At 39.4% G+C, this 18,337-nt stretch overlaps 1 protein-coding gene across 7 annotated transcripts in view; it reads left to right on the top strand.

Moving 5' to 3' along the window:
- Positions 1-18,337, top strand: part of shank3a (SH3 and multiple ankyrin repeat domains 3a) — a 206,606-nt gene that overhangs the window by 44,773 nt on the left and 143,496 nt on the right. For 5 of the 7 annotated variants that reach the window (XR_008321421.1, XR_008321422.1, XR_008321423.1 and 2 more), the window contains exon 2: positions 9,649-10,084. The exons of 1 other annotated variant lie outside the window; for it this stretch is intronic. Coding sequence is in view for 3 of the 6 variants with exons in the window: in XM_053319404.1 (XP_053175379.1) it covers positions 9,773-10,084 (312 nt within the window). In the remaining 3 variants the exon portion in view is untranslated. Of the gene's footprint in view, positions 1-9,268; positions 10,085-18,337 lie in introns of those variants that run through there. One more of the 7 variants, XM_053319405.1, reaches the window with a different exon arrangement.

The following is an 18,337-nucleotide window of genomic DNA, read 5'->3' as shown; positions in this document are numbered from 1 at the left end:
AGGAGCTTGCCAAGCAGGATTTCTCCCCTGCCTAGCCAAATCAAAACACATATTGATATTATAACTCATAAATGCCATAACATTATGATTACCCTGCTGTGCGCCTAGGAATATTACTATAGTATTTATATATGTGAGCTGTGTATGTGAGAGAGAGAGAAAGGAAGAAAGAAGTGGGGGCACATCTGCTTGCTGTGTCAGCCCATGCGAAATGGATAGAGACAGTGGCTTAGGGATGTGGTGCAGCTACTGTAGAGTATTGATTCCACAATCTTCGAGCGCATGGCTAATTTTCCATATGGGGCCTCTGCATGTGGCCCCAAGGCTATGGATGGGTCAGGCACTGTTTTGTTTACAATGAAGAGCTAATCCATGCGAACTGGCTGTGAATGTGTGTGTACGTCAGAGAGAGGGAGATTGTGTGTGTGTGTGTGTGTGTGTGTGTGTGTGTGTGTGTGTGTGTGTGTGTGTCTGGTGACACTTTGACTATGAATTGGCTACTGTAATGAAGCATCTCAATGTGACCACACACATTCAAACAGCAATATTTACAGTTCTGTAAGCTTTAACAGAACAATAGAAATTTACATACAGTGAGACCATGTTCTCCCATTGGATAAACTGTATATTGTTGTAAAGGCCTCAAACATTCATAAATGAGACGTCCTGTTTGGGAGATAAAATATTAAATTATTACCATAAACATCTGCTAAACATACCCATCTCTCTCTCTGTGCCTCTTCACCGCCCACTATCCAATAAAGGCTTAAATGCCACAAAAAAAAAAAAAAATTAAGTAATGATGCCACGAGGTTCTTGACCTCAAGAAATGCTACATACATGGCTTCTCCAAATATCCTGAAGCTTGAAGTAGAGGGTGACCTGTCTTATTATCCTCTGCAGCAGCCTTAGAAAGGCCAATCCTGTCAGGGTAACAAACCTTTGGTGGATTTCCAAGCCTGTGTTAAAGGACATGGAAGATAAGTTTCTGCTGTAGGGTGTCAGAACATTTTCACACTGGATTAAGGAACAGAGATTCTTTTCATATGAACTGGCATACAGGGCACATCTTTGTCTTCTGCAGCAGATTCCACTCCTGTTAAACATGAATTTGCCTTTTCCCTTTCCTTGTCAATCAACATCAACCAGTCTGCTGGTATAGAGGGATGGTAGAGAGAAGCAGATTCACCAAGCGTCTTCTTAGTGTTCATCTGAAGAGTTTTAGTAGTTGCAAACACACACAGGTTATACCAAAGGCATTGAACCCATCTGTCATTATATGAAAGCTAAGAGAGCAAACACTTCCATCTTGACAACTTGACTTCTGATGCCTCAACTACACCCTCCCATTTCCCAACGAGACATCCGCCAGGTATACAGCCCTACATCTGTCCCACTCAGTAATTATTGAGGAGAGCTCTCCTCCAAGCCTGACACTAAAGTTTGCTCCACTTCCTCCATTTGTTGGTGGCTCAGCGCAGTGCAGGACATGCAGTGCTCATTCATGTCCAACTAGAGAGAAAGAGAGGAGACTCTAACTGAAACGTTTAAAGTCAGTAGAAATGATCATAGTTTAATTCAATGGATCTCAATATCCAATTCTAACCCTGTGTCACACTTCTCATGCCAACTTAAATCTTGTAGGACTTGATATCTGAAAAATTGATATGAATCATATTTTATCTTTGTGGTCTGCTCTGTTCGGAGGTCAAATTTACTGAAAGACAAATCAGTCTGTGATATCTGCCAGCCTTAACACACAGATTGTGAAGAACACAACAGCAGAGAGCTAAATCCACAGTCTCTCTTTTTGTTTGATGCTACTTAGCCTCACCAATGAATGACCAAATTCACTATGAGGGAGAGGAAGGTAGCAAGATAATAGGATGTTTTTAGGGACACAGAGATAAGGAATATGTGTGTGTGTGTGTGTGTGTGTGTGTGTGTGTGTGTGTCGCATCGACGCAGAGAGCTACACGTAGCTACGCTGTCGACATGACACAGAAGTATAAATCAAGCTTAATACGTTAAGGCGTCTGAAGCGTTGGCTTTAGTACAATAGTGACACGTGTTAACGCCTATAACGTGTTAACACCTATAACACATAACTAGAACATTTTGCAGATCCCGTGGTTGTTGAATAAATGTTAACATTTACTAGAATTTTAATTTTGGCTCATATTTATTATTAACCCTCTAACAGTATAGATCCATTTCTTCTTTAATTCATTCATCCAGGGTAGGGACGCCTGCAGGGGAAGACGCCATTTGTCCAAAACTCTGCAACAGAGCATTGTAAAGTTCAAAAGTTTATATTTATTGAAAATAAACATCGATGTATCATTTCCTAAATTCAGAACACATTTTACCTAACAAAATTATCTGCTTCAATCTATATTTGTTGGTGTTTAGCCTTTCTGAAACAACTTTTCAATTTGTCAATAATCTTTTTCCTCCCGCTTGCCGCATGCAGTAATTATTTGTACATTGAGACGAGGGTGCACACAGGCGTCCGCTACGTTCACATGTGGCACGGCACGAATAACCCCTCACTATTTGATTTCCACAAACATTACACAACGTGTGCCTGTATGCTCGTGTAGAATTGTACTTAACAGTCACGCATTGTATTCATGTCACGTATTTGAGGCACTATTAACCTGTCAAGCACCCGTCATGCACGCGTATGTGCAACAACGTGTGCACAGCGTCTGCGTGATGGCTACGTGTCGCTCGTCTGTCCATTGAACTGAATGGAATTTATACGCACACGTTAGATGTTTGATGTCATCGTGTAGGCTAGGTTTTAGTAGTGTGCTGGCATAAAATGCCCCTGATAGTGTGTGTGTGTGTGTGTGTGTGTGTGTGTGTGTGTGTGTGTCTGTGTGTATGAATAAATGTGGCCCCGGGTGACTTCAGTTTGTGAGTGGCCATGACATTTACTTCACCAGGTGTAGAGGAGCGTGAAGAAGACTCTGATGGGGTCTGTGAACAGTTATCACATTTACTCCAGGCCACGGGCTATGTGGCTGGTTTGTCAGAGCTGACTGTATGTAAAGTTCCCCCTGCCTTTCTCCCACCCTCTCACTGGCTCTCCCACCTTCTGTTTTCTTGTCGTCACTCTGCCAACCTCTCGTTTTCTTCAACATTCCCTCACAACTTTTTTCTTGGTCCACTGACTGTCTCAGCCACATTCTCTCCGACCCTCCCTACTTCAAGCTACCTCAGCCAACTGCTTACCTTCATTTTTGTCCCCTCTGCTGCCTCTGCTTGCCTCTTCCCTTGCGCGTGTGTGTGTATGTGTGTGTTATCATAGAGAGAAGCAGGTAGGGCTTGCTGATGGCCTGCAGCGCACTTCAGCGGTGTTTGTGAATGTCCTCATGTAGACCTTTATGGCAAAGGTTTTAACCCCGACATGCTGTTCAGGGTCAAATTTGACCCATGTTTACATTTGAGAGCTGTAAAAACATCTTGTACACATTTTTCACTAGCTGGACTTTTCCTAATGTGATTCAGAATATACAAAATTATATTTCTGTGCAGCTGGTACACATTTTTTGTGTCTTCAAATGTACAAATTTAACCTGAATTTCTTTCAATTAAAAATCACCATTTAAATATATTGTATCCTTCATATGACCATAAAATAGTGATTGTGAATGTCTTTTATTTTACTCTTGACAGCTTCATTAAGGATCAATCAAACATTTATTAATGACCGATGGGGGAATTTATGAATGTGAATTGGTGTAGAGACTAATTATGAATCAGAATATGAACAGTACTGTATGTAAGGGTTAAAGCCTAGCGGATGTTTCAGATTCACGCATACATTGAACAGGATCCATGTGCACGCTGCTTTGTATGGTCATGAATTATTCACTTTGTTTTCACTGGGCTGTAGCACAAGAGATGGGGTGAAAAAGATCTGAGTTTAGGAGAGAGGAGGCACTAGTTGTTAGCTAAGGCATGGGAGCTAGCCTCCTTATAATTCTAGTCCACTCTCTTAATGTTCCCAAGCAATGGGGGTGAGACAGAGAACCTAGACTGCAGTATTAACCTGTAGTTACACCAGTAGCTTCATTTTAAGGTAGCTCTGTTGCCTGCCAAGTCTCTTAACAGCAATAACATATCATCACATTATTGTGAGTGGTGCAGGTGGACTTTGTCACTGAACTCACTCTACAATTGTAAGAAAAGATGATTACCTGTGCTCTTATTCAAATTATGCAGCTATTTTAGTGCAGTATAGAATGAGGATCCTCGTTATGGTTGTCTTTGTATCTAAGGAAGTTGGTAAAAGAAGCTTTTATGTTTCAAGCTCATTCTAATTGAAATAAGTTACATACAAGTATTATTTGACTTTTCTTTTTTTAAGATTTTTTTTCTCATATTAAAACAAATTGCCTGTGTTTTCAGTAATGCTGTCATTGTCCCTTTATATTTTATTGGTCATTTTAGTCTAAGGTTTTAATTATTCTTTTTTTGTTGTTTTCCATTTGTTTTATGAGTGTTTGTTTGGGAGCTCGTGGGGTTTATCCTAATATAATACATGTTTAGGGATGAAATTAAATACATATATATATGTTTATAAATGTGGATCTTTAAAGTTTATTCATATAGAAGACTGTCTTAAGCATAACATTGTAAGATTGCAACTATTGATTATTTACATTAGTGGAAAAGATATAGATTATCTTTTTATTCATAGATGAATAATATATTTATTTTTATAAAATGTCAGAACATTTGGAAAATAACCATAACAATCTCCCACTGCTTGAAAGTAATGATTTAAAATAGCTTTTTTTTGTCTGACCAACAGTCCAAGCCCATACAAAATAGTGATAGAAAATAGAAAAGTGTTTATCCTTGTGTGATAGAAGCTGGAATCAATAGGGTGTTTGGTATTTTTGTGTTATTCGTGACTTTTTCAGCAATTCATCGCTGGTGATTGTTGCAGATAGGTTTTCTGTGTGTTAACTAATCTCTTTATTTTACTGATTGTTTTAGCTTTAGATCATTTTTTGGACATCACACGTTGTGTGTCTAGACAGTCTGATATATTTTCAATGTGACAGAACAGATTGTAGAAACTTTCTATGTTGCACCAGAATATTAGAGACAGTCCTCTTAAGAAAAACGACACACTAGGTCCTATTGTCTGTCAATTTGAGTGACTGATGCCATCTAGCAGCGGTAGTAATTATGACTTAGAGCAGTGATGCAGTTCAGGTGACTTATATAAAAGCTTATTAGAGACTGTGAACCAACAGTACACGTTGCCACACGAGACCATAGTTCATTTCCTTTTTCTAATCACAAGTGTCATATTTCCAACCTCAAGACAGGAGTTTGTCAAAAACTGTAACCAAAATTGCACCATAACCTAGTCATGATGACAGAAGGTGCCCAACTTAAGTAAGTAGTAATGTCAAAACACAGCACATATTTCTCTAACCCCAACTAAATTATTATTTTAAGTCAAACCAGGACTTGCCTAACCCTAACCAGACCCTAACCACAGCATTGTCACGTGATTATAGCAGATAGAGGCACCATATTAGAAAACACTCCTATGTGTCTTTCTGGAGTGCATGATCAAATGATGTAACTGGTCATTTAATATAGAGGACTTCTTGAAATATTAAGTTAAAAAATGTTTGATCAGGTTTAGTAAAAAGAGCACTACATAATAACCCTTATTATGTGTGTCTCCTTGTCTTTTTCTCTTGCCATTTGTCCAAACAGATAACTTGTTCCTTGTATGTAGATCTCTTCAAGCGCTGTTGCCCACACAGTTTATCCTTGTATGATGCAAGTAGGATGAAATCCCTCCCTGGTCCTGCCCCAGCTATCTAGGGGAATCACGATTGCTTATTGGCAAGCCATCTTAGGTCCCTCTGCCACATTCCCAGAATATATTGCTTCTAAATTGTGTGATATGTTGTTATTCATCATGCAATTCATTTACTGAGATAATTCTAAATATGAGTCACTTTGTATAATTTAAGTGCTGCATTCTGAGGGCTAAATCTTCTGCAAAGGTGAATTTGCAACCTTAAAGCTTGTACAAAACTTAAAAACAAAAAATATATTTAAATCTTAATTGAAACTAGTATAAAAATGTGTTATAATGTCTGGAATACATTGTGTCAGTTTTGTTGTACATGACCCATTGGAGTCCCATTGGAGTCCCATTGGAGTCCCATTGGAGTCCCATTGGACCGGAACTGTAAGGGCAGAGAATTGCTCTATAAAATGTGAATATTGAAATACACAACTAACTCTGGGTAACAGTTATCCATTTTCCTTGCCCTAAAGACCTCACAGACTAAAGCTGCATACGTGTAGAGTCATCAGCTAAATCGTTAAATGTATTAGGGCTACCTGCCATGCTCTTTCTCCAACACTAATGGGATTACATACTGTAGAGTGTCCAGCGGTGGTGGGGCACTCACATGTGAGTCTCTGTAGTGCAGAGAGATACTGGACACCTATTTCACCTTGTGCTGGGTGAATATTACCCACAGCCCACCATTTTCAGCAAGACTTTATATCCACATTATATTTTGTTATAATCATGCAAAGGGGGCTTATTTGGTAGTCGTATAATGTAGCTTTCTGAATAATATGTGTTTACCTCAGCTAAAAGCAAACACGTGCCTGCAAATTAGCACGCTGGTGTCTGCTCTGAGACTCTACTGTCAGTTAAGTCTTTCCACAAGGTCGGTGAGCATGTAGAATAGCAGCAGGATTTGTTTTTAAACTATTTTCTCTGAGAAGCTGTATGCTGGAGTCTGAGGCTTTTTTCATATAATGAGGTGATTTTTTTGGCCAAAACTGTCGTCACAGGAAATCCAGTGAGACTCACTGGAACTTTATAGGACAGAGAGGAAAGGAGGGGTAGAGTTTCTGCCAGTGATTCTTTGTTTATTTCCAGATCTTGACATCAGCAGCTTTCATGTTTTCTACTGGCGATATGGATGTCTGATTATTGGATTAAAGGATTGGAATAGATTTCATTAATGTGAAATGTGCATGAAACTTTTAAGTCTACGTTTTTTTTTTCTCATAAAAAAGTACCACACCTGCGTTTGTAGATCTGCTAACAGAGCTGGATCTACGAACAGGTATTCCAGGGACTTATTGTCACTAGGGAGCCCAGACAGAGGGGTAAGGAACATCAACAAAAATAATTAAAAAACATGAAAATCCAATCTTAAACAGTGAAACTATGTTTTAGCATCATTTAAAAACATACACAATGTTACACTAGTGCCAGCATGCAAGAAAACATATTTCTGGTTTAGTAAAGATCATGCTTGTATGTTAGCTTACATACAGCATTGTACAAATATGATAATGATAATTGTACATCTGCAGCTTTGGTGTGGGAATTTTATTTGTCTCTTTTTAATGTTAGCTGGGATTTACTTCAACAGGAGGGTCACCGCTTTAAAGTAAACTTATGTTGGAATTAGTAGCAGAACCATAGGTAACGCTAAATTACATAGTAGGATAACACAGTTTATTTTTCTTATTATGTTATCACTTCTTGTAAATGCACATGTTGTCAGACACATTCTGATTACTTTTATTGATTCATCAGCTACACTGGGAATCATGGTCACATGAAAGGAAAATGTTAGTTTGCCAGTTTGTAACTGAGCTTGTTATCAACAGACCTAAATGACATGCTACAGCCAGTCAGACTGAAGATGATGTGGACTGTAATGTTAGTGGGATTATTCACTTGTCGAGTAACTCTAAAACTTCCTGTGACCATTGTTTAAGCTGTCACTGCTGTTGAGGTGAAATCCTTGTTGTTGCTAAACAGTCAGTCAGTCAGTTAGCGGGCTTTTGGTGAGTATAACACAGCAGGTATCAACTATATTGTAGCACACATCTGCTGTGGGTTTAGATATTTTATTTCATGGTAATCAGTCCAGCTATATGCCCAACAAAGGATGTCACAACAGTAAAACTAAAGTATGATTATATTATATATAAAGTAATATATTACTTCCCTCCTGTATGTTAATGGGGTAGACAAAATATTAGGAACTTTTCAAGGTAGTGCACTCCAGTACCCAATCACCCTCCACTACAACCTTAATAATGAACATAATGTAGCATTATCACCTATAATGTTTATACCAAAAATGTATGAGCTTTGTTAAAGTAGAATTTATGGCAGAGCTGTTGTATTGGATTTCATTAGATTTTCATAGGTGTTCCTAATAAATTGCTCTGTGAGTGTATATCTGCATAATTGTGCCAACTCAACGGCCCACATTATCTTTTGTAACAGCAGCTGGAGAGCTTTCATTACTGACATTTTCCCTGAAGTACTTACTTTAAATTCCACCCAATAAGAAAACACTGTCTTGGGGGCTGTCAGGTCAGCTTGAACAGTGATGGCACTGAGAACACAATGGAGCATAGCACTGACTTAAGATCACAATTAATAATTTACAGACCTGCCACAAATGTTTCATGGCACATTTTCCTTTCATGAGAAGCTCACTTGTTCTACTGACTGTTTAACTGGCAACATGAAAGCCCTGAAGTATTTGTCATACACACCACATAGGGGTCATGGACAGTACTGATCTCCTCTGATATGCATTTCCACTGTTGTCTTTAGTTTAGAGTTCAATTGAATATGATAGCATTTTCTGAATAGGCCAAAACTTTAAACATATTACTTGATCAACACAAAAACAACTAATCTTTATAGCAGAAAACATCACAGTAACACACTATGTTCTCACTTCGGGATGTCAGCAACACACCATCAAGTTCAGATATTATTTGTTTAGTTCCTACTCACAGTCCCATTCTCAGGACATCACAGGGCCTGCATGATGAAACAGAAAATAAAAAACAGTACCCCCTAGGAGAATAACCTTCAGTAAAGAAAAGCTCCCATTTAACATCATCTACATTTATGTTGGGTTTGTTCAGTCTGTGTGTCACTGTGTTTGCCATGGAGCCATTTGATCAGTGATACCCCCACAGATAGATAAAGTGAAGGCCAAATCCTGCCCAACATTGATCTGACCAAACAATCCCTCCCCCATCCTGGGCTGTCCTGATGTCACCACCGTATTAGTGCACTATAGCCAGAGCAACAGTATTTTTATTTCTGTGACAGCAACAGTGTCACATTATCACCATTTGTGCATATACTGGTGAAGGGGCTTTACATTCATTTTGCATGATAACTTATACTTTATGAAGTCACTGAGCAGCCCACTAACATTATTCAAACACACTTCAGTTTATTCGATGTTGATTAACCCTTTCTCCGTCATTCAGCTTCTTGTCTTCTGTTTTTGTTTGATCTATTTTATGCTATTTAGAGACTGAATGTGCCTCATTTCATGCCAATTGCATTTGGATTATCATTTGTGCAAATCACAGAATGGAGTTAAGTAATGTTACACTATTCTATGAATGTAATTCATTCAGTGTTACTTCATGTGTGCATATTTTCTCAGCTTTAGTTTAAAGTTCCCTTGGTACTTATCTTCTCTTTGTGTTTTTACCCTCCATCTCTCCTATTACCCCTCCTCTTTGCCCATTCCCTGTCTGCCACCCTCCTTCCCTGTTTCTCTCTCCCTGCCTCTTTTTTTCTCCCAGGCAAGTGATGCGCGCTGCAAGAGGTGTGTGCGTTTAGTGTGAGCGAGAGCTATTGGTGTGTGTGTGTGTGTGTGTGTGTGTGTGGAGAGAGAGAGAGACATAGACCGAGCCCCTAACACAGAGCATGCCTCTGCGTCCAGCAGCCGGCAAACATGAGCCACCCAGCCCTCCACGGCAGGACCAGCAGCAGCAGCAGCACACACACACACACTCGCACACACTCACACACCCTTACACACACGCAGCAAACGGCAGCCAGGGGGCCAGCACTGACAGCGGCAGCTCCCGGGAAGAGGACAGCAGCGTTCCCGTTCCTGTCAGTGTTCTGGCTTTCCGCCCCGGTGCAGAGCGGAGCCACAGTGCAAGAGCACCCATGGAGGAACCGACAGGCAACACTGTGGTCATCCGCATTGGAATCCCAGACCTACAACAGACGGTAAGAGCTCATTCTGTAGCCACTGCTGGAGAGAGGATAAAAGAGAGGGAAGCTGCCTCTCCCCCTTCCTCTCTGACTGAGCCCTCTCTACCTCTCTTCTGTCTGCTTTTTGTTTCTTCTTAAACATAATCTCTTTGACTTTCTTTACAAGCCATTCTTCATCCCATTCCCCCTTTTTCTCTTTTCCCTCTCTTTCTTTTTTTTTTTTTTTGGTACGCACATTTAGTGGCTGTATTTGCTTGCTAGCGTCTTGGGGTTCCACTCCCCCCGCCTTCTCCATTGATGTCTCGCTGATAAATCTACCTCTTCATTAACTGGACCTCAGCTGACTTTGACAACTGGCCACTTAGGGTGAGAGTGGTAGAGGGCGGGGAGAGGGGGAGCCAAAGAGAAAAGGCATCAGGAAAGAAAGAAGGCTATGAGAGGCATTGTAAATCCTCAAGAGGACATAAAGCAGGGATACAAGATAGTTATACCTGAACTGTCAAACTTTACCTCAACCCTTGTCTCCTCCCTGTTTTTTCTCTGTGCCTAGACAGACTAAGAGATCTAATTCTACATTCCTCTTAATAAAATCGTTACACTGCAGGTTCCCTGAAGATGTAGCTGTGTCTGTGTAGTATTGCAGCTACTGACAAAATGCAGATCCATTAGCCTGTAACATTGATCGATTCTTCCCTTTATTTCCAATTCTCAGTATACAGTATGCATGCACAGTCTCTCTCTTCATGAAATGCATACTGAATAAGTTTATTTCATTATTAATTCATATTAATGAACATTTTACGCTCCACTAATTCATTGTAATTCATATGGATTCAGCAACAGTTATCCTGTAATGCACAACGACGTCTATTTTATCAGTGTTTATTTTAGCTTTAACTTTCTGACTAAGTACTTTAATGACACTATTCACATTAGGATGTGTTAAAATGATCTTGAATAGATGATTATTTCCTGGCACTGCACATAACTGCAGAGATAAAGAAACATTTTACCCCTCATTGCCTATAGAATGAAATGAAGTGGGATCAATTCAACATGTATCGAACCTGTGTATTCTCTCTCTGTCCATCTCTCCTTGTCTCCTCTCAGAGAGATACCATGTGACAAATTCTATGTAAGAACAAAGCATTAAGCTTTTTTATTGATGTGCCTGTGTGTCATCAGTTCCCCACTCACCTCTGCTCTGCTCCCACATCTCCACTGGAGACACCTGTAATGGCATAGCAAAATGCTGATTAAACCTTTACAGCCTATCACCGCATTCTCGTGCTCAGGTGCTTCATCGGCTTTCTATAGGTGGCTTAGTTTGAGTGTCCTTTTAATTCTTTCTCCAGACACTGATGGCAAAGCAGAGAGGCTGTTTTTGTGTTTGTTATTGTTGATTACCTCATTGTTGTTGGCTACTTGGCTGAAATAACCCATTGTATCTTAGCAGGCCCTGGCACTGCATGCCAGAAATAAAAACAGGAAATAAAAGGAGAGCAGTTGAAAAGAAAGCAGAGTATTCCCCAAAGGTGCTGCTGAATCGCCATCTGTGAACAAAAACGTTTTCTGTTGAGATCAAACACACGCACACACACACACACACACACACACACACACACACACACACACACACACACACACACACACACATTCAAGTATGTATCATATAAACTTAGAGTTGATTCGTTATTTAAATCAATATTTTTTTCCTGCAAAATGCAAGATTGAAACATATTTTTAGGACATCATGTGCAAGACAGTTAAGCAAGAAAAATAAAAGACCTGCCACCACCTGGAAGACTGTCATCGTTATGCATAAAAGATTATCAAAGATTGCCAGATGTTTCAACTAAGTAGAGCATGGGCTTCTAGTTTAATGATCAGTTCTAGCACAGACAGAAAGGTCCATTCACTAATTTATCTGCTACTGCTGTTTATGTTTTTTGACAAAATGTTTGCCTTATATCTGCAGACAGCTAACCAACTAGTCTCAGCTGTCCGGCAGGTAGGGGCTTAGGACGTATCCAAATGCTCAGACTTAGTGGGTATGTTCCCAAGAAGTCTGAAAGTGCAGAAGGCTTTCCAAATCCTCAATGTATCAAGTTCGAAATGGGCCTCAAGAGGACTTTCTCTGGATTTACAGTGTGTGGGCTTGGGGTGCAGACTATGCAGCTATATGGATGTGACTATGTAAAAGAAAATAATAATAATTACTATTCTTTTTTATCTGTACATTTGAAGGAAAATTGATTATAACATCTACCATATATCTGTTCATATGGTATATGAACAGAAATGCAGATGTGTAGAGCATTTTGAGGAACTTTTGAACAGACTAGTACCACAGAATTCAGTGGATATCTCGCAGGCTGACAGTGATCTACCCATCAATTGCTGTTCTATTAGAGTGGAAGGAGGGCTACCTTATCAAACACCCAAAGAAAGATTAACTTAGTTCCTGTTCTAACTACAGAAAGATGACATTGACAGAGTCCTCCTGAAAAGGATGAAGTCCATTACTGCATTTCACTCTGGAACTTTCACTATAGGGACACTATAGGGCCCTTTGCACTGAAGAAGTTCCTGGAACTATTTGGGGGGCAGGAACTTTATAGGAGCTTTCCTCTCACTCCGCCCTCTCAACCGCTGTGTCTTCACTGAGAGGGCCGAGTGAGAGGAAGGTTCCTGTAAAGTTACAGGGCTCTGGTTGTGACGTAATCGTTACACGACCATTTTGACCGAGGAAAAAGCAACAGAACAACAACAACAAAGAAGAAGAAGCAGAAGTAAGAAGAAGAAAGAAGACAGAAGAAGGAGAAGTAAGTCCATTTGTCATAAGACTCTGCCATATTCTTCTTTTAAAAATGCGAGTCCTGTGTTTATTTTAGTTAGTCTACTGGGTTTTAAAAATGCTGGCTATTTTGTCACTTTCTGTTGACGTCACTTCCCGCCTTGAGTATATCCAATCAGCACCCAAGAGTTTTTCGGGGCCATTCTGAGTACCTACTCCGGGGCAGGGACTCGTTTAGCCCCTGTAAAATTTCCAGAACCCTGTCCTTCGGGGGTGGTTCCTGTGGTGGAGACATGCACCAACAGCCACGGCCCCGTAAAATTACCCCGAAGTTCCTGCGGTGGAAATGGCCCATATGGAGCGCTGGATGAGATTATCAGGAACTCTTATGAAAGGATGAACTGCAGGGTGGTACATGGCCAGCAACTCACCAAAGCCTACCAAGTGTGGACAGGAGTGAAACAAAGATGCTTGTTGTCACATTTGTTGTTCCTTGTTGGTCATAGACTGGATCATGAAGACACCTATAGCTCAGAAGAGGAACAGCATCCAGTAGACACTCTGGACACAGTTGGATGAACTTAACCAATAACCAAGCCCTTCTTTCCATCACCCAGCAACAGATGCAGGAGAAGACCAACTTGGCTGTGGGGAACTCAGCATGCCTTGACCTCAATATATGGGAAGAGCAAGGTCCTCAAGGTTAACACAACCAACATTACGCCCATCATGCTGGAAGGTGAGCAGTAGAAGAAGTGGAGAACCTCATTTACCTTTGGCAGAACTGCTGACAAACTGGTGCCAATGTAAAAGCCTGGATTGGTAAGGCAAAGATAGCTTTCCATCAGCAAAAAAATGTATGGGGATCCTCAGACGTGACCATTAACAGCAAGATCAAGATCTTTAATATCATTGTGAAGCTTGTTTTGCTGTATGGAGCAGAGACCTGAAGAACACCTGTTGCCACCATGAAAAGAATCCAGATACACCTGCCTCAGATGAATCTTACAAATTTGCTTGCCAGATATTATCAGCAACCAGGAACTGTGGCAGTGAACAAGTAACAGCCTGCAGAGGAACAAATCCTCTGAAAATGATGGACATAGATTGGTTACACTTTTCACAAGACTGCATCCAGCACCACAAAACATGTCCTCTTTTGAAATCCACAAGGGGAAAGGAAAAGAGGCAGACCAAGAAACACCTGGCGCTGTGACCTGGAGACAGATGTAAAGAGAACTGGCAACACATGGGGACAGCTGGAGAAATTGGCCCAAGACTGGGATGCCTGGAGAGCCTTTGTTGGCGTTCTGTGTCCAAAATGGGGCCACAGGCTCTAAGTAATTAGCATATTTACTTTTGATGAAAATGCCCTTTTTCATTTTTGTTTGATATTATGGATATTATTCATTCATCCTAAAGGCTTTGTAATTTGAATTTGTTATTATAATCTGTTTAAGTAGATATAGGTTGTTTTTTGTCCATCTACAACATGAGGATCAGTTTAAGATTTAAAATGACTATGTTATTTGCAGTATTTAGCAGTCCATTTAACTAGAATATTTTACTGAGCATTTTGATGAGATTTTTGAAGCTACTGTGTAATGCAGCAGACCCTGCACATGTAATGCATTACTTATCAATACCAAAACCATTAAGAACCACTCAGAAAAACACTTGAAATAAGTTACAGCATGTTATTTCAATTCATCTCCATGGAAACACTCAAGGTCTTAAGTCCCATATATATTGCCTTTTGTGCCTTCACGGCCCAGTGCCCTTACAGACTTCATGTGGTGATCATGATGAACATGTCATGGTATGTACATATGACAAAAGTCTGTGAGGTATCAGTCTGCAAGTCCAGAGAGTATATATTTGGATTCAGCCAAACTGAACAATGTAACTGCACACTGTTCAGTCGACTCCAAGTGTGTTAGCTCACATAATCAGGGATGAAAAACACAAACCCTGTGAGGAGAGTCATTTGTGACCATTAAATTCACTACAGGATAGGCAAAACCCTGGAGTTATGCCAGTCCTGCTGAAGCAGGTGCACACATATTGGAACCATTCACCTTACTGTTTACAGGACTGTTGTGACTCAATACAGCTATTACCTATACCATCTATAGTACTTTATGACAAGTAATCCTTCTGTGCATGTTTCAGCAACTTGATTTACAGCATTTAGCATTTTTACACATTAAACAAAAATAAAAAAGTATCTAATTATTCAATATATCACGAAACTTGCATGCACACTAACACACACAAACATGCACACATGCACATAACTCCTAATCCATACAGTAGTGTAGTGAAAGTCGGAAAGACAAACAGGAAGACAGCCTAAAAGTCTGACAGATAAACAAAGTAGCAGATGACAGACGGCCAGATTCTGACAGTTTGACTATTTTATGGAACAGTCAGAAGTGACTTGTGTGTACTCTGAGTGAGCAGGAGATTATACTAGAATAGTCTGCCTGAAGTAGGATTACCCTTCTCCTGCTGTGTTTCAAGCCTGGATCAGGAGAATGAAGCCTCATGCAAAGATCCCACCAGGCACCACTTTTTCTTTCCAGTAGGAGAGAGGAGAAAAGCAAGGCCTCATGTAGGGTGAAGCCAAAGTCTAAAATGCCTTTATCCTCATGCCTTTATCCTCACGCCTCCCTCCTGTTTTTTTGTATATCTTTGGACTGATGAGAAAGGTGTTTTTTTAATGAGATTTCAGATTACAATTTGAAGAAGGTATCAAACATCACATCTCTATGTTAAATGTATTTATTAGCTTTTGGTGGTGATGAAGTCAAATAAACAGTGGTGTTGGACTTCTTTGGAAAGTTTTGACCCTGACTGAAGTAGTCCTGTGATTGAGCGCATCTGAAATTCATTTTATGATCTCATAATGGGAATGGTATGCAACTTTGTGATAAGTCCATTATTACATAAAAATGTTGCTCACTCCTCTATCCAACTTAAGCTAAGTAAGTAAGTAAGTCTTGGCGGTTGGTGGACAGTTGCATTAGCAGTCAATACCACCATTTGTTTAGTATGGCTGTTGGGTAGATTATTTGCAAAGATTGTGCTTTTCTCACATTTTGGATCATGCATATCATTTGTCATTCATCATATCCATCTCCTCCAAAGTTCTATTTCTATGATTTGAGTAAAAAGAGACAGCTTACCAATACTGCTAATGGGTGCCATTCATTTCTCAACAGAGGAGAGGAAACACTGACATACACCTAAATAGTCTGCCCCACTACTGTCTATCTGCTTTCATCCATATTCTCCATTTCCTTCTCTTGTTGCCCCTTTTACTGAATTTTCCTGTCAGAAGCATACGAGTGGGATGTAGGTTAGGCTACAAAATGAAAAAGACCTTACAAAATGAAAAAATACCCACCTGGGCCAATATGTGTCCTCTGCATGTCTAGAGACCTCAGAGTTTCAGGGTTCTGTGCAGTATGTGTATTGTTTGTTTTGTCTGGTAAATGTCTAACAGGATCTTAGCTCTATCCTCCTCAGCTGCCTTTTTTGTGTTTTTCATTGGGAGAAACCAAAATAACTAGCTTGTAGGTATGCAAATGTCTCACATGATTGGTTGCATACAGTAAATGTTGTCCCTGCTACTTCTATGTACTGAACTATCTCAGTGGCATATTTTCACTGTCAACAACCATGGGCTTGCCTATTGTGGTGGAACTTTGCTTGTGTTGACCTGGTGCTAAGTGTCTGCTTGGTAGGATTTTTGGATATCTGCCACCTCTTTTGTCTGTCCATGTTCCCATGTAGGGAATTGGATTTCCAAGGCACCCCTGCTACCCTATCTGCAAACATTCTCCCTGTGTGTTGCTGATTTGAGATTTTTTTTTTCTTAGCTGTTTATTTTCAGGAGCCATTTTCTTGACATATTTCATTCAGGACACTGGCCTTGATGATTACTGAGCCTTTCTCTCTAGCTGGCATACAGTCTTAAAACTTAATTTAATCCTTATCCTCATCAAAAAAAATACCTCAGGAGCAGCAAAGCTGCAACAATAACACTGGGCCAATTGCTATTGCTTTAAGATTTGCAGGCTCTCTCCTTCCAACACACAAACAGACCATCATTGATTTGGAGACAGAGCTTGTTTGAGAAGTGATTTTTAAGCTAAAACTAAAGTTTTTTTTTTTTTTTTTTATGTAATCTAGGATGACACTTGACTGAAATCTCACATTCATGGTGTCTAGATCCTGATATCATCAGCTTTAAAGTCCTCTCTTTACCAACTGGATATCTAATGACAGACCCAGCTTATATGATGGCTTTGAATCTTGTTCTGTCCACTAAACTAACAGCTAAATACATGTCATACTTACATATGATGATATTTGGATGGCCTGTGGAACCTTCAGTTTCTTGTAGCTGTCTTTTATCCAAAACCTGCCATAATTGTAATAATAATACAACTTTATTTTATTAACACATTTCATAAAGAAACCCAATGTTATAGGAATGCTAAAAACGTGTGCAGGATTCTTACTGTAGAATGTTTGAGTTGATAGTATGGGTCTTTAATCACATGGTTATCAGACCAACCTGGATTTGGTGGTTTAAAGAATACATTTCTATGGAATTATGGTCTTGTCTTTTAGACAAGAACATACACGGTTTTAACAGTCCTGCTTTTTGTTATTTTCCGTAATTGTTCATCATCATTCATCAGCAAAGTTTAAACTTTGATGAGAATGAATGTATTTAGAAAATGAAGTTGAACACAGCTAAGCAAATGTCGTGGACTGATAAAATACATACATTAGAAAAGTCATATAACTTTTTTTATAACAGTCTCATTAGTTTACCAGCCATCCATCTAGGGCTGGGCAAACGATTATTTTTTAAACGATTACTCTAGCGATTATTTTTTCAATTAATTGATTCATCTAACCATTCATTTTTCGATTACCTAAACTATTATTTTTTCGATTATTGATTATTTTCCCATTATTTGATTACTATAGAAATATACACATTATAAATATAAAAAAACATTGATTTCTTATAACATTTATTTAACATTTCTTTAATACATCCCTTCAGAGTATTGCTCCCAAAATCTCTCCAGATAGATGAGACAAACTGATTGTGATCTGCCTGTGGAAGCATTTCCTTCACTTTACGTGCTTAGCTACAATTATTGTGTCACTCTTTTCTCTTTCATAGGCAAATGTGCGCACACACATACACACATAGAGAGACTGACTCTGCAAAATGTTGACTTTACTGAATATGCATTTGCTGATTTGCCTAAAACCTGACTTGTTTTATTTTATTGATATGCAATAATAATACTTAACTATAAATCTGAGACTAAAATTGATATTTAAAAATGACACAGCATAGACGGTCACAATAAATGTAGCAATACAATACATGTTTAGAAACGTGTAGAAAATGTACTGCTCTGTTTGTAATAACTTCTGCA

This window comes from Scomber japonicus, chromosome 5 (assembly GCF_027409825.1).
Source record: "Scomber japonicus isolate fScoJap1 chromosome 5, fScoJap1.pri, whole genome shotgun sequence".
Lineage (NCBI taxonomy): Eukaryota > Metazoa > Chordata > Actinopteri > Scombriformes > Scombridae > Scomber > Scomber japonicus.
This window is presented reverse-complemented; position numbering and strand designations above follow the sequence as displayed.